Here is a 15,870-nt window from a genome sequence, read left to right on the forward strand (position 1 = left end):
GTTTTCCAAATTTCTTTTTTTTTAGAATTTTCTTTTAAACCTTTTTTTTTTTTTTTTTTTTTAATTGATTTTGTCCTTCAAAAACTCTTCGGGTGACATGGAAAAATCTTCAGGAACCCAAACCCCTTCTTTTCATCTGATTTCTCTAACAGATGAAAGTGAAAATTGGTAAAGACTTGAGTTTAAGCCCTATGGGAGAGTAGCAATGATTTTTGTTGCTCCTTAAGGAAAACTTATCCTAATAAAGAGAATTCTTTACCAAACTGTTTGTCTTTCATTCACAGAGCTTTTAGAAGGTAGCTATTTTAGCTAAGTCTTATTTCCTTAATGTTTTACATGTGAAAAACTTCCCTTAACCTAAAGATCAAACTGTATGTTTAGCTGTCCATCCTGATTACTAAAAGACAAGTTTCAATACCCTGCTTCTAAAACTTGTGACTCATTTACTAATGAGTTTCTGGATAGCAATTTCATTTGGCGATGTGTTGACAAGATATGATAAGAGTCTGATGTTTTCAGCTTTAACTTCTCTGTGTTTTATAATGGAATTATCAACCTTCAGAATGCCAGTACTACTACAGCATTACTAAAGGTTCCAGCACTAAGTGCACTTAAAATATTTGATTATATGAATGAGAGCAGACCTCTTAACTTAGCAGGCTCATGCCTCAGAACCAAGGATTACAGCATTTCATAGTTTATGAGTCAGGGAAAATCCCCATATTTTTCAATATATGCATCCTATAAACTCTGAATTACATTAACACAGACAAAAAGACAAAACAGCTAAATCCCAAAGCTTTAGGGACAGAACATGCTGATACTGAAGTCCTGAGGTGTGCTGTGAACTCAACCGGTGATAAAAGGCATATAACATCTTCTGCAATTTGGGTACCTGCAAGTTTTACCAAGTTAGATTGTACAAAAATATTGATAATATGGCAAATATTATGGTTTTATCAGCTTATGACCTGATAATTTCCTCAGTCCTATAAAATAATTTCCTTGGTGGTCTCTTTCCATTTTTTCTTATATAATTGGCTTTTTGGGGTTGTTTTTTTTCGGGGTTTTTTCTATGGTTGTTGTTTTATTACAGAATAATTTCAAAGATCTGTCATACAAGGCACTGCAAAATGTAACAGAATTTAGCAGAGCCCCCTGACTGAGGTAAAACAGGCATAAATGTTCATTTCATGCTTCTGCATGAATCTGATACTGTCACCTGTAAGTTTCAAGGTATTTGTAACACTGCCCTGACTGAAGACAGCAATAAAGTCCCCTTTCCTTCAGAGCTAATAACCCTGTTTAAACGTTTCCTACTAAAGACACACAAATAAAGCTAAGAATGAATTGTCTCCAAATGGGAATCAGGAATCCGTGCCAAATTCAACAAAGTTTAACCTTGCAGTTCCTTTTTTTTTTTTATTTAATCTTCATCAGCTTCTGAAAGACTGTTTTACACTTCACGGTAAGGACAGGCATCAATCAAAAAGTATTAGGCAGAACAATTACAAAGGTAGTTTAAACTAGATTTCCTTGTGCTAACTCAGATCACCTCGGAACTGTCACATGCTCTAGGAGTCCCCTTTTTCTTGCTGTATGGCCTAGGTCTAGGAGTCACCACCACACCAAAATCTCAGACAAATAGTGGAGAATAGCTTAGCACTTTTAAAAACTGTCCTTTGCGCTGCTGGTATGCATGTGCCAGCTCAGCCAATGCCCAAACATTTCTTATAACACTTCCCTCCCTTGCTAGCCCACTGACATGAAATAAGAACCAGGTCTACAGCCTTCCTTCTGACCCATTCCTGCCCTTGGAGTATCTTGAAAAACAAAAAAAAAAAATTGCAAATACAGGTTCTTCTGCAGGAAAAGAGGGAGCTCAGACTTGCAGAAGTGATCAAAATGCTGCAGCCTGTGAGGCATTCCAGATTAAAGTCAGATTTAAATTCCAAGATAAAAAAAATATAATTGCTTTTAGAAGCACCATTATAGTGCAGTGCGTAGATTCTCATTTGGATATTCCTTTCATTTCCTTGCTGACTTCTCTGTGTCTCTTTAAATGCATCTACCACTTTCTGCCCTGTTTCTTCAAAGACACAAATTTAATTTTGACATCGAAATGGCTCTGGACCAATTGTTTCTCTTCTTCATGAGTTTTTTCCCCCTTATGCCTGGCACAGCTCTCCCCATGTCCTGTGAACGCTCGCGTGGGAAGTGCATATGGTTATAATACCTACTGTTGTTGGCAGAGATCCCCTGGACTGACCCCAGTGATTAAGCTGCTGCTGACTTCAGCAAATGAGTTGTGTGCTGTTTAAAATACATGCAGGAAAACACTTCTTTCATCACTTTCCACTGCCTTCAAAAATGATGTCTTGCTATATTATCTTTCCAGTCTATCAAAGATAACTTTTAACAATCAAGTCAGTTTTGAAGAAGTTTCACTGCTTCATTTGAATTAAATACTTTAGGAAACAACTCTCCAGCTTGCTCATTTTGAAAAGGAACCAAATAAGCCTCCCCTGCTACTATGAATGCCAAACATCTGCACAAAACCAAGAGCTTTCCTCTTCACTCCCTCACCATACCCCAACCTGCGTCATTCTGCAAGCCACTGAAGTGAAGACCCACAAGAAACTGCCAGTGCATGGGCCACAACAGGAAAATCCTGACGCCAAGAAGTTCCTCACAGAAGAGCAATCACGTAGGTGCTTTTAACTCATGCCCCACATCAGCTAAGTGACATGGTAAACACTTCATAAGACTCTTTTAATCCTATCACAGATATTTGCATTCTGCTCTCCAGCAACTTCTTAACTTTCTCTGTCGTAGCAGACCCCTTGCTGGTTCAGCAGTCTGGCAAAAATAAGTTTTCCGTACCGTTCCCCTGTGTAACCTGGGCTGCAATGGCATTGACCTGTCGCCGAGTCACAGGTTCCTCCGTTGTGGCACTGGCACTCCTGGGAACAGTTTCTCCCGTAACGACCCTCAGGACAAGGCTGACCACAGACCATGCCCTGCATAGGCAGGAAAAAAAAAAATAAATTAAAATCTTAATATTAGATTTGTGATTGCAGCTTGAATGGACAAGGAAGAACGGCTTGAAATGAAGGAAGATCAAGGAGATCTCGTTTCACTCATCTAGTGCTGATGGAAATGCCAGACTCTTCTCCAGCTTTAAACACGTGGTATGTTTCAGCACTGGAGGAATAATCTTCTAGGATTTCCATTTTGGAAGCCAAAGCTAATGAAAAACACTATCTCTAAGCAACAGTGAAAACACTTAGACATTTAAGACTAATTGATGTCAAGCTCTCCCCAATTTATTTATCAGGAGTAGTATACATCAAGACATCCGGAAATGCCCTCCAGTGAGTAATGGTGAAGAAATCAGTAATTGCTGTAATGCCCCAATTATACCACTTGATGTTGGTTTTTTCTGATGAAAGGAAAAGCTGTTTGCAGTTTCATTGAAAGCAGCATTTCTTAAAAGCTTAGGTAGGATGTCTGTTTCCCTTCAATGGGTTTGGAATTTCTGCCCTGCTATGTACATCCTTGGAATTAATTACACCTGTGTAGCGAGGTGAGCATCAAATCTCAAGACTTTCAAAACGACATTTCAAGACAAACAGATTTACAGGCATTTCATCAGACAAAAGACATACAGGTGTTTCAGCTAACATAAGATACTGCAGGATTTATACCTGGATACTTCAAAACCTTCCTTACAAGAAAAGCAAAAAAGGTTATACTGACAAAATTGTGTTTCACAGAACTGAAAACTGTAAAACTAACATAGGCTTGTGCTTAAATAACTGCTTGTAGAGGAAAATTAGTCAAAGGCCTTCATTAGTTAAGACACACATAGTATGAAATTTCTGTCACTGCTTCATATGCCATCTCATTTTTCATTCACTGCATTTAGACAGAGAAAGGGAGTCAAGAATTTATGAAAACATTTTGTTCTTCTAATATGAAGTGGAATAAAAGGTAAAAAAAGCCATAATCCAAGTTAGGTAGCTAGATAAGTGATTGTATTCAGACAGACAGAGATGATCATTCATAGCCATGTTCTCCAGTTGTTGAAAAACTGACCTCTGCCATAGGTCAGAATTAGAAGTTCACTAAATGTGGATTTCCCAAAAAATGGACATCTAAATAGAAAAAATTATTTTAAAATACTATTGATAAATATTATCTAAAAATGCATTTAAAGAAATCATTTAGACTTTGATCACATTCCAACTCCCCTGGAAGCAGGGGAGGCCACTTGCAGCTCAGAGGTCAATTCTTCTTTCCCTACCCACTGACTAAAGGGTAGAAAGTCTAAAGACAATGTCAAAGTCCTGATGTCCCATTTCCATCACCAACATTTAACACAGTACCTAAAGGTTTGGGGTGTTTACTATACATATGAAAACAGGCTCAAAAAGCACCGCTAAAGTATATATAATGATGTCACCTCCTTATAGTTTCAAATTGTATCTAGAAATGAATGACTTCCAGACAAGATCTACTGTATGTTGCCTCGTCAAGTAATGATTCATGTCTTTTGCTTCCCAGAATCTGATACAGTTAAAAGGCAGTGTAGAACTGGGGTATTTTCAGTAACAGATGGTTTTGCAAGTACTTTATTCCAGTCCCTTATCCTAAAATATGTTTCTCGTTACTCCTGGTTACAGGCAGACTGCATTTGCTATCCCGATATGCTACCCTTTTCTGACACTACCCAAAATCTACAAATATGAAAGTTTTATGGGGTCGTGTCTATTTCAGAAATTAAAAACTTTACCATCCATCCTGGCGGGCAGGCGCACTCCCCGGTGACATGGTGACAGACGCCTCCATTCTGGCACGGGCACCTCTCCTCACACTGTGGCCCATGCTTCCCGGGGGGACAGAGGTCCTCGCAGCTGGGAATGGTGGTGGGGTACAACAGAGACAACCGTTACTTCGGCACATGCTCCAGTCTCCAGCCCCGCTCTTTATTTTTAATGCTATTCTTAATTTTTCTGGCCAAAAGTATGAAACAGAAAGCAGTCTAGCATAAAGAGACACACCCTGTATAGCATCCACGCAACAAATCTAAGGAAATAGACCTGGCAACCCAGGAATTATTTCTTCATAAAGGTATTTCATAGAATCACAGAATCACAGAATCTTCTAGGTTGGAAGGGACCTTAAAGATCATCTTGTCCAACCATCAACCTAACTGACAAAAATAGACACCCACACAACAAACAAGGAGCATCGTCACTAAACCATACCTCCCAGCACTGCATCAACCCATCTTTTGAACACCTCCAGGGATGGTGCCTCAGCCACCTCCCTGGGCAGCCCATTCCAATGGCTGATAACCCTTTCAGTGAAAAAATTTTTCCTAATATCCAGCCTGAACCTACCCTGGTGTAACTTGAGGCCATTTCCTCTTGTCCTGTTGCCTGTGACTTGAGAAAAGAGACCGACCCCCACCTCTCTACACCCTCCTTTCAGGGAGTTTCAATGGCTGATAACCCTTTCAGTGAAAAAATTTTTCCTAATATCCAGCCTGAACCTACCCTGGTGTAACTTGAGGCCATTTCCTCTTGTCCTGTTGCCTGTGACTTGAGAAAAGAGACCGACCCCCACCTCTCTACACCCTCCTTTCAGGTAGTGTAGAGAGCAATAAGGTCTCCCCTCAGCCTCCTCTTCTCCAGGCTGAATAACCCCAGCTCCCTCAGCCTCTCCTCGTAAGACTTGTGCTCCAGACCCCTCACCAGCTTTGTCGCCCTTCTCTGGACCCGCTCCAGCACCTCGATGTCTTTTTTATGGTAGGGAGCCCAAAACTGGACACAGTACTCAAGGTGGGGCCTCACCAGTGCCGAGTACAGGGGGACGATCACCTCTCGGGCCCTACTCGCCACGCTGCTCCTGATACATGGGTTGCCCAGCTGCTTCTTTGCCACCAGCCCCCCTTCCCTGCATCGCACAGCAGCCAGACCAACAGCACAGGGTTAGAAGTTAATCTGAACTTCCTTTCTCGTGCCGGCACCACTCAGACCCAGCATCTCTGCCCCATGAGCAACGTCCCCGCCGCTTACAAGGCGCCGGTGTATCCGGGGGGACACCTGCACTCCCCCGTCACGTGGTCGCAGGTGGCTCCGTTTTGGCACTGGCATTTCTGGTGGCAGTCGTTGCCGTACGTCCCTTGGTCGCAGCGTTCCTCGCAGCGCCAGCCTTTGAAGCCCGAGGCACAGTGGCAGGCGCCGGTGATGGGGTTGCACAGGGCCCTGTTCTGGCACTGGCAGCGGCTGCTGCAGTGAGGTCCCCAGTGGTCACTGTCACACGCTGAGGGGGGAGAAGGGAAAAACACAACAGCCATTTTACAATAGCTCACGTTACAGCACTGAAGGTACTATGAGCCAACTGCAAAAACAACATCCACAAAAAGTTGTAAAGCAAAAGTAGCTATCTACCCTCAGTTCTCCTTGGTCCTCAAGGACCTTGGCAGGCAGACAGAACTTAATTTATGCACATAAATTAATTTCTTAGCCATAAGAGCAAACACTTTAAAATGTGAAGCTGTGAAGTCAATGCAAGTTCTAGTCGCTTCGTTGTCAAAACTTCGTTACGACTCTCCACTGCCAAATGACAGCTGTGGTTGCAGTGGCCTTCCATTTACACAGAGAAGTCTTCCTAACTTAAAAGAGTTTTAAAAATGCAGCACAAATCCATAAACAACTGCCTGAATCCCACAAGGAAGTTGCCAAGCTCACTCAACCTATGACTGATTTTTTTCAAATCCGTAAATTCCTACTTGTTTACATAATTGCAAATATTTCCCCTCCAATCTTGCAATACACTGATAGGGCAAAAAGAAAACACAAGAAGTGTTTCACCAAGCAACAGAAATTAGCTCTGATATGGTTAAACTTCAGCTGGATGTTACAGATTTGGTTACCCAATGTGTCTTTATGATCATTCCAATGCATCTTTTCTTGTCTGCCTCAATGCAGCCCATTACAAACCTATAAGCAAACCACTCAGAGGTTACTTCAGCATCAAAAGAAAAACCTTAATGTTAAGGAAGAAATTTTCTTAAGTGAGAAACATGGGAGTTCTGTAAAAAGCCAGGAGATTAAGGTCACCTGGAGTTCAACAGGAATGTGCTAATCATATGGTCAAATGATCCGATTTTATTTTTATATTCTGTTGATAACAGCAGTGTGACGAGAGAGCCTCAACTGCAGCAACTAGAAGGCTGAGCTCTCCTCTTGGAGACTGACAACCATTGTTCTCCCAGTCTTCTCCTGGGGCAAAAACGCCAGGCAGAGAACAGCCACAGTTTCCTAGACTAATTCAAGAATCCTCCTCAGGGTAGGAATTACTCAGCCATAGGAGCTGTTCATTCAGGCTACACAAATAAAAAGGGATTAGGGTCTTTTAAAGAATCTACTCCACAAGGTTTTTTTCCCAGGAGAGGTCACTGGAACATGCATCCATAATGGAGATATTGTAAGCGCCTACACACAATAAAATACAGAGCAACAGAAAGTATGGCATGTATTATAAACACCCAGCATTGCTGTGAAACTGACAGAAAAACTGTCTGTCTTATTATTGGCCTCTCTCTTTGAAGATGTGTGGGTTTTGTTCTGAAATATACTACAATGCACTGCTGTCTACAGTACACAGCACCTCACAAGTTGCCTTTCCCCATGGTAACTCACACTCATTGAGAACTTCTATATGTTTATTTTCAACATGTCTCCATGGAACAGAAAGTGTAATCCTTTTGCTTAAGCAGTCCTCAAATTGTTGTCAGGAAACTAACTATTTTGGAATATATACAGACAGATAGATATACAAAGTGTATGTATGGGTGGTGAGATGTCTGAGACAGTCACATGTTTTTTCATGATTGAGTAGACACCTCTACTTTTTTTTTTTGCTTAACACATTCGTCTGGATTCAGATAACTGTCCTCTTACTGCTCCCAGACAAAATAGACAATTTCAGTTTTAGTCATTCCTCATGGAATAATTTAAAAAATTAAAAAAAAAAATAAAAACTTTGTCCTGGCATGTCTGATAAACAGAAGAAGTCAGAATGATTGCCAGACCACAACTGTTCCAGTGCAAAGCTCAGTCAAGGATGAATGTGGCCTAAACACACTTTAGATGTGAAGACATGACAGGCAAGAAAAGACTTATCCTTGGTCGGTAAGTATGAGCTTGTGTTCTTTTACCCAGAGCTGGAAAAGGGATATTTGGTACAGCACAACATTCACGTAGCTGCTTGAAGACCAGACAGACCAGAACCCTGTACAACCACACATCTGCCACTGCACCCAACTCCCAGACACCAAGGTGAAACAGCTTCACTCATGAAGCAGCAGAGGCCTTGTATTCCCTTGCTCTTTTTACCATCCCATCCCCAGTCTGCCTTCCCGGGATGCATCACGCTCTCTCCTGGAGATTTACCGATTTCTAAGTGAACGTGCTGTCTCTGTGAACTTGAACTTTTCTCAACTATTTTACTGAAAAAGCATGTACGGCACAGTACATAATAATTTATTAGCTTCCTGGCATGATCTTCTCATTATATTTGCAGGAAACCATTAAAATAAAAAACATCATATGGCTGCTAATAGGATTTCCAGTCTCACGACTGTTCTCCTGTCAATGGCCAGGTGGGGAACAAATATTGGGTATGCAATTTTTCACTACAGCACACAATGGTGAAGCATTCCACCAGGAAAAAGGTGGCCCTTCCATAGTAAGACTGCACGATAGTACTTTTATGTAAGGTCTGTCACCAGCCTAGAATCTATCTGTGAGTTAAATTATGGGCAGAACGGTGGAGAAGTCTGCAGGATTAAAGGGAATAAATAATAATTTTGAATGAGATGGATAAATCACATACTTTACCTCTGTGTCCCATGACTGATAATCAATAATGTTCCCCATAGGAAATTAAAATGATTTGTCAGAAACAATGCTCAGTGTAGTATTGAAAAAGAAAAGGGCAAAGGGTAGAAATGTTTCCTGTGGTGAGTTTGGTTTATTTTTAATTCATTTTGGAGGCTAAATTTACCAACTATTACATCGGACTATTTCTGCTGCTTCCTAGTATTCAGACACTCAGAAAGCCAGGCTGGAAGTTGGACAGCTGCTAATGTGGTGGAATGGGATAGTCTCTGAGTTAATGACTATCGTCAGGTTACAGACTGTCAGCTGGAGTTTAGTCAGAATAGCTGTCCTGACGGCACCAAGGTCACAGGCACACGCACATATGCAAACACTACATGCACGCACACGCAAAGGTGGCAGCTACTGGCCTCTCAGCAGATTTGGAGCTGTAAATCATGTGCCTCAGCACAGGGTATATGTGAAAGGGAAGAGAAGTATGGACACAAGAGGCCCACGTTCAGAATGGTTTGGGCACAAGGAAGATGCATCTCCCCCCCCAAGTAACTCCTGGGAATACAGTCTGAATCCTGCAGAAGTGCAAGACCCAATCAGTAAACCAGGGTTAATTTTTTATATTGACGTGGCCTAATGCTGCTCTGCTTTACATAGACCACCTTCCTTATAAAATTTACTGTCCTTCCCCTTTTCACATATATTATATTCACCCTCTTCATGTTTTAAACAGAAGAACCAGATAGCCATATTGCTTCCCACCAGCTTCTGTAATATACTTACAGGCTCCTTTCTGCCTTCACTTTATATTGCATGGTTGGGGGGGTAGAAATCAAAGTAAATGTTTAACAAACATCGCGGTATTAATGCCACGTCTTCTTGTCATTTTTCTTTTTATACATGCCGTTCACCTGGGAATATCTGTTTTACCACTGTAGTATGTGCTGCACACATCACACAATGCTACAAGTACAAGACAGAGAACTTCTCTCTCAAAAGTCTACTCAGTGAAAGCAAAGGTTTGCCCTTGTGGATAAGGGTGGTGCACTGTATAAATCTTCATTTAAAAGGAGCAAGTATGGTATGAAAATCTAAGACAATAGAGGTCTACCATCATAAAAAAATGCTTGCTGGAACCAAGTGCCAAACAATGACTTTAGAAACATTGAGAAGCTCAAGGATTCAATGGTGAAAAAATAACCTTCCAGAAGAAATTGAAATCTGTGATGCAAACGGCTATCATCAGGTGGCCTTGTGAAGATTTAAAATTCTGCATTTCCTAGTAAAATAACTTTCATGCACATTATTTTTATTATGATGGGCTTTATGTGTTTTTATGCACATACTTTCTGTGAGCAGCTAGTGATTTGCAAATTGGGATTTAGGGAGGGAGCCCTGATATTTTATGAATTATTATAATAATATGCAGCACATCTGAAGACTTTGTTAAATACTTTATTGCTCCTTATAAACAAAGACATTTTTAACTAAATACAATCACGTATTTGTAAGGGGGTTTTCTGATTTTTTTTCATTGATTTCATTAAAAGGCAACAAAAAGAAAAGTGCAAACGAGTCTAAGTTTATTCCTGACAAGCCCACCTTGATCACATACAATTCTGTACTTTTCTAAAGAATGGCCTATAATGAGAGCAAAATAAGGCTATCAAATCAAGTCAAAGAACATTTCAGAAGAAAAATCTCCTTAGAAACTCTGACTTGCAACTATCTTTTAAAGATGCTACAGTTTCCTTTACAACTTGTTATTCAAGACAGACAAAGTTTATGGCAATACTTTTTAAATATCTTTCTTCTCTTTTTGTCTTTCTTTTTTGCTAGCAGGAAGGTGAAAGTGAAGAATCACAGCAGAACTAAGATTTACTCTTTTTTGTAGCTGCCTTATGTGTAGCACCAAGACAACAGAATGAGATTTTATTCCATTTTACACATATTTCTGCAACAAACGCTGCTTTCCGGAAATACGCACCACTGTCACCAAAACAAGAAGGGATTCTTACTGCAGCAATAGGCTTATGCATTTTTAAGGTTTTTAAAAACAATGAAAAACAAAGTTCCCTACCACAGACAGTAGAAACAGAGTGAATGTTCCCTTACCTGGATTACAATATTGGGAGGTACAAATTTAAAATAAGCAAATGGTGGAAAATAAGCAGTATTCCTCTCTCTCCTTAAAACACCAACATAATTCCTTCAGACAGGTTCAAGGATCCACAGCCTTTAGTAAGTCAAAGTTGATTTTCCTGGCACCAACATGTAAAACAAACTGAAGCTGCCCGTAACTTCAGCATCACCTTGTACAGATCTTTCTTCTTCTCTAGTTTGTCACATCAAGGACAAGTCTAAATCTTGGCACCTTCCTTTGCATCCCTCTTTTGACTCTCAGATCTCTATTGTCTTGCCCTTACTTTCGTGGCCTCTATGGTCTACCCCTCATCCGTCATTTTGCATCCAGTATTCAAATGTCAACCCCCACATTTACATCACCTGTGACATTAGCCCTTTTGTTGCCTTTTCAGAGTACTGTCTTCCTTGTGTCTCCTCAAGTTGCCTCTACAACAAGGCACAGCTCTCCATACCCCATGCCACATGCCATAAAACTGCCATGACATTCTCCTTCACAACCCTACATTACAACTCCATGCTGTGATGTCCACAGAAAGTTGATGTGTCAAAACCACTACCTGCCACAGTCATTTATCAGTGTTTGCTTCCTTCTTTATCTCTACCTGTTTCTAGCTTTGTGCTATCTCTTTTCTTTTCCTTCAGCCACAGGTTCTCTGGGTAAGAGACAACTTCCTCTTCTGCATTTTTACTTGCATAAGGAGTCCACAAATCCCCAGCAGGGACAGCCATGAGGTCCACCAACGAGCAAGGATGACCATCATCTACAACTAAAAGTAGACTAACTGTAACATGCCCTATTTACAAACAAATTCCAGTATTTTGAAGCAAAGGATATCAATAAGAAAAGAGTAACATTTATAGGAGTGCCCACAAGTGACCTGCTTTATCAAGGAATAATCACCTCTAATAGTAAAGCAGAGCCAGTGTAAGTAAAATAGATCAATGTTGAGAAAATTTTTATTTATCCAAAGGAGTAGCCTACTGGCAATCTTGTTATCATATTTTGCAGACCTGAAAATGTGTTAGCTATTCTGCCCAAAGAGAGTTCCATAATTACAACATGAAGGCCTGCAAAGACATGGTGTATGCCACACTCCAAATTAAATTTTTTTCAGAAAACTAAATTGATGTCCTTCTTGAAAGAAGGTATTTCACATACCATGACAACAGTAAAATAGGTCATATATTACATCATGTACCTTTGGTCTACACAAAACTAAACTTGGATAATACTCTACGGATCCAAAATTACTCTTAACCGATAAGGACTTGAAAAGTCATAGCCAAGTAGATGCTACTCTTAACAATTTTCATTTCTGAGTGTGTTTGTGTTTGGAACAACATACATTGATTCACTAAGGAAAAGTCATGACAAAAATATAAATGTTGTCACTAATCTAAATCCACATCATCCTTAGAGGAAAGTTTAGGGAGTATTCTGGAAACTACTCTCTAGTATTATGATTTGGTTAGTTACAGATCTAAATTGATGGTGTTTGTTTCCCTTAGGATACTCCTGCAGGATAGAAAACAGATAGTAGTTCTCCCAACTGGAATTAAAACCAAATAAAAGTAAATCCCCAATAATTAGGAAAGTTATAAATACTCAAGTGTGTTCAAAATTCGACAAGATGCATCAAGCCCCTACTGAAATCAACGTGTATGTCAGCCTGGACTGCGAGACAGTAAATGTGGAACATGGCAAACTGAAATTTCAGAAATGGGACCAAAAAGCCAATAAAGAAAGACTCCAGCTACTCTGAAAAGTAGAAAAAAATATTTTTAAAAAATTTCACAGTCTTATTTAATAAAAACATGCTATTACTCTTCATATATTTTTATATGTTCTGTTCTAGTCACCTCAGGATGTTATGAAAAAATATGCACACCCATATCAGAAAAAAAAATCTTTTTCATTTAAAGAATCACTCATAATAATTATAAAATATCAATGCCTTTTAGTAAAAGACTTATTTTACCTACATCCCAGACGCATATGCATAGTATGCAGAGTAGTGGTTTTTTCCAGAACACTCTTTCTATTAAATCTGGATTTTCTTTGAGTGTTTTGTTTCTGTCTGATTTCATTTGTTACACTGTAGGCTTTTTACCCTTTGGCATATTTTTCATTCTTATGTTTTGTTTTGTGTGTAAGAAAGGATTTTTATTCAAAATGTTAGGCTTTAATTTAATTTAGGGATTTTTCTTTTTTACTTTGTAAAAGTCTTTTGATCCGTGAAGTGGAAGAACAATGAAAATGTGTTTTTCAGGTCCTATAAAAGACTGGAAATATATGCCTTTCACATGCCATAAATTTCAGAAGATTCTTTAAAGTGCTTTGGACATCAGAACACAATGTTGGATAATTGCTAAGGAAAACACACACAGATGACTCTTGGTGTTCATTTTATCTTGCTACTGAGATAAAACCTGTTAAAAATAATCATTACTATAGAAAAAGTTACAACATTATAAGAATGTGATTGTACTATATAAAATAGACTGTTGTCCACGATCCTGATTTTGCACAGATCTCCCTGTCAGACGATAATTAGACTTTTTCATTTTTTACAATGACTTGAAGGTCATATTAATTTTTAAATTACCAACAAATGTTATGCTTCACATCCTTGAAATACTGCTAACTGCAGTCACTGCAAACACATAAGTCTGCCAATACATAAAGCAGATTGAAATTAAACCAGTTCTAAAAATAGTTTTGCGCTGTTACTAGAAAAACAAAATTTGTCCAGATATTATTCAAGAAATCAACTTAGGTAAACACCACAAATATGCAGAATTTATGAAATGGTAAAAAACAGAAATGAAAAGCATCTCTGATTGAGAATTTTTTTACAAATCAATAAAACTATCACTATTTACTGCAATGGCTTCCTGCAGTAAATCACAAAGTCAGTAAATTTAATAACTCAGTTTTCCAGAAAATATAGTGTTGTTTCTGCTTTTGTAAATGTAATTCAGCAAAATGCTGAAGCATGTCCATAGTACCCTAGAACTTCCAAAACCAAAACCATAAAAATAATATAATTTCAAATACATCGTTTTACTGAACTCTGGAAAAGCACAGCTGCTATGTAGCCCTGCTAATTTTGATATCACCTATCGTAGTGACACTGTAGTGACTGTGTCTACAATGAAGGTAGTGGTAACTTGTATTAATACCTGTTATTCCTATTTGCACCTGATCTAACTTGCTGGTGGCTTAGCAACTCAACCCAAAGATAGTCAGCCTTGTTAGAGCAGAAAACAAAGAGTTCAGCTGGCAAAACTGAGGAGAAGTCTGTTGGGGGAATCGCAGAAGTAATAATTACAGAAGAATTAAGGGCTGGGAAGAGACATATGTAACAAGAAAAAGTTAAGTTTAAGACTGTTTACGACCTGCTGCCACTTTTGCTAACAGGATGCATTTGCACATGTGGCCGTTTGGGAGTCAGGGTGGGGGGCAGTTAGGCATTACTTGAATGAGCTATTGCTCTACATTTTCCATAGAAGGAAACAGCTCTCTGTCAGGATACTCTGCAGTTTCGCTTGTGTGTTTAGCTGTTTCTCAGTTCTGGGAATCAAGCCTTTCTGCTGCCAGCGTGCGGTTAAAACTTTTCTACAGCCTGCTGAATGGCTCGGGAAACTTAAGGATGATCGAGCTTTCTAAGCGTTGTCTTGCAAGCTCTGTTACTCAAAATGCCTTCGACAAACAAAAAAGGAAAGCGACGGCTTGGTCAAAGAAGCTCAATGAGACCCACAAGCTGTGCCGTCAGCGTACAAGATGCTGCCAGGCACCTTGCCTGGTGCCCACACCAAGGGGGCTGCGGTGCAAGCGTGTCTGTGGGAAACAGTCGCACACCCACCTCTGCAGGGTTAATGGAAATTATAAGCTCCACTGAGAAACTGGCAGTCCTTGTAACTCACGTGAGTGTCTCACACAAGCTATGCCAAAGGATCCAGTTTCTGCCACGTTCTGCATCTGCCAAGTCCCATGAAGAAAACAGTGAGATTTCCACGGAATTTGCGAACTTTACAAACACCCATGACAGTGAAGAAAATCTGACACTGGCAGAGCTACTGTACCTTAGAAGTTTCCTTAACAAAGTGCATTTAAAGGCAAGATGTTTCTTTGAGATGCCAGCTTTAAATGCTCAGCTTAATGTCCTAAGGAAAAAGCCAGTTCTCTTCTCATGCTTTATAAAACGCTGGAGCTTTAGTGCCACTTGTTCTACCCTCATGCCCTCAGACTATAGTCCCAATGAAACCTCATTAATCACCAACAGATTCAAATTACAAATTAACATCCATGGATTCAAACAAATCTCAGATTATTTAAACACAATAAAAATAGAAAATCCTTTTCACATTTCCACAAACAATCCAAACATACTTGTCATAGACCAAAACTATGTCATTCCCTTTTCTGCTGATCCCAGGCCAGCTGAGGGATCATGAAGGCTATAATCTTTGCAGACAAGTCAGTGTAATATTGATTTTGGCTTTTTGCCTCTGGTCCAGTTTATTCAGAAAGTGTCCTATTGATTTTGAAGGAATTATTTGTGGACTACTAGGCACGAGAAGAAAAACAAAGTGAATGTCCGGATTGCTTATTGGGGCTCCATGTTAGGCTGCATGTGCATCTTACACACATGTTGACAACTGGCAATCAGGTCCATATATTTCACTGAATTTCACTGAATTTCTAGAGTTGGAAGGGACCATAGAGATCATCTAGTCCAACTCCCCTGCTAAAGCAGGACCACCCAGAGCATGTCAGATCACGCCACTCAGGACTGCATCCAGGCGGGTCTTGAAA

The 15,870-nt window shown here is 39.7% G+C and overlaps 1 protein-coding gene across 1 annotated transcript in view; it reads right to left on the bottom strand.

The window, feature by feature from the left end:
- The window catches only part of MEGF10 (multiple EGF-like-domains 10), a 99,862-nt gene that overhangs the window by 41,840 nt on the left and 42,152 nt on the right, over positions 1–15,870 (bottom strand). The window contains exons 6-8 of the mRNA XM_014954815.1: positions 6,084–6,330; positions 4,796–4,916; positions 2,884–3,020 (exon numbers count right to left, since the gene is read on the bottom strand). Coding sequence (XP_014810301.1) covers positions 2,884–3,020; positions 4,796–4,916; positions 6,084–6,330 — 505 coding nt within the window. The remainder of the gene's footprint in view (positions 1–2,883; positions 3,021–4,795; positions 4,917–6,083; positions 6,331–15,870) is intronic.

The sequence above is a fragment of the Calidris pugnax genome, unplaced genomic scaffold, assembly GCF_001431845.1.
Source record: "Calidris pugnax isolate Ruff unplaced genomic scaffold, ASM143184v1 scaffold157, whole genome shotgun sequence".
Classification (NCBI taxonomy): domain Eukaryota; kingdom Metazoa; phylum Chordata; class Aves; order Charadriiformes; family Scolopacidae; genus Calidris; species Calidris pugnax.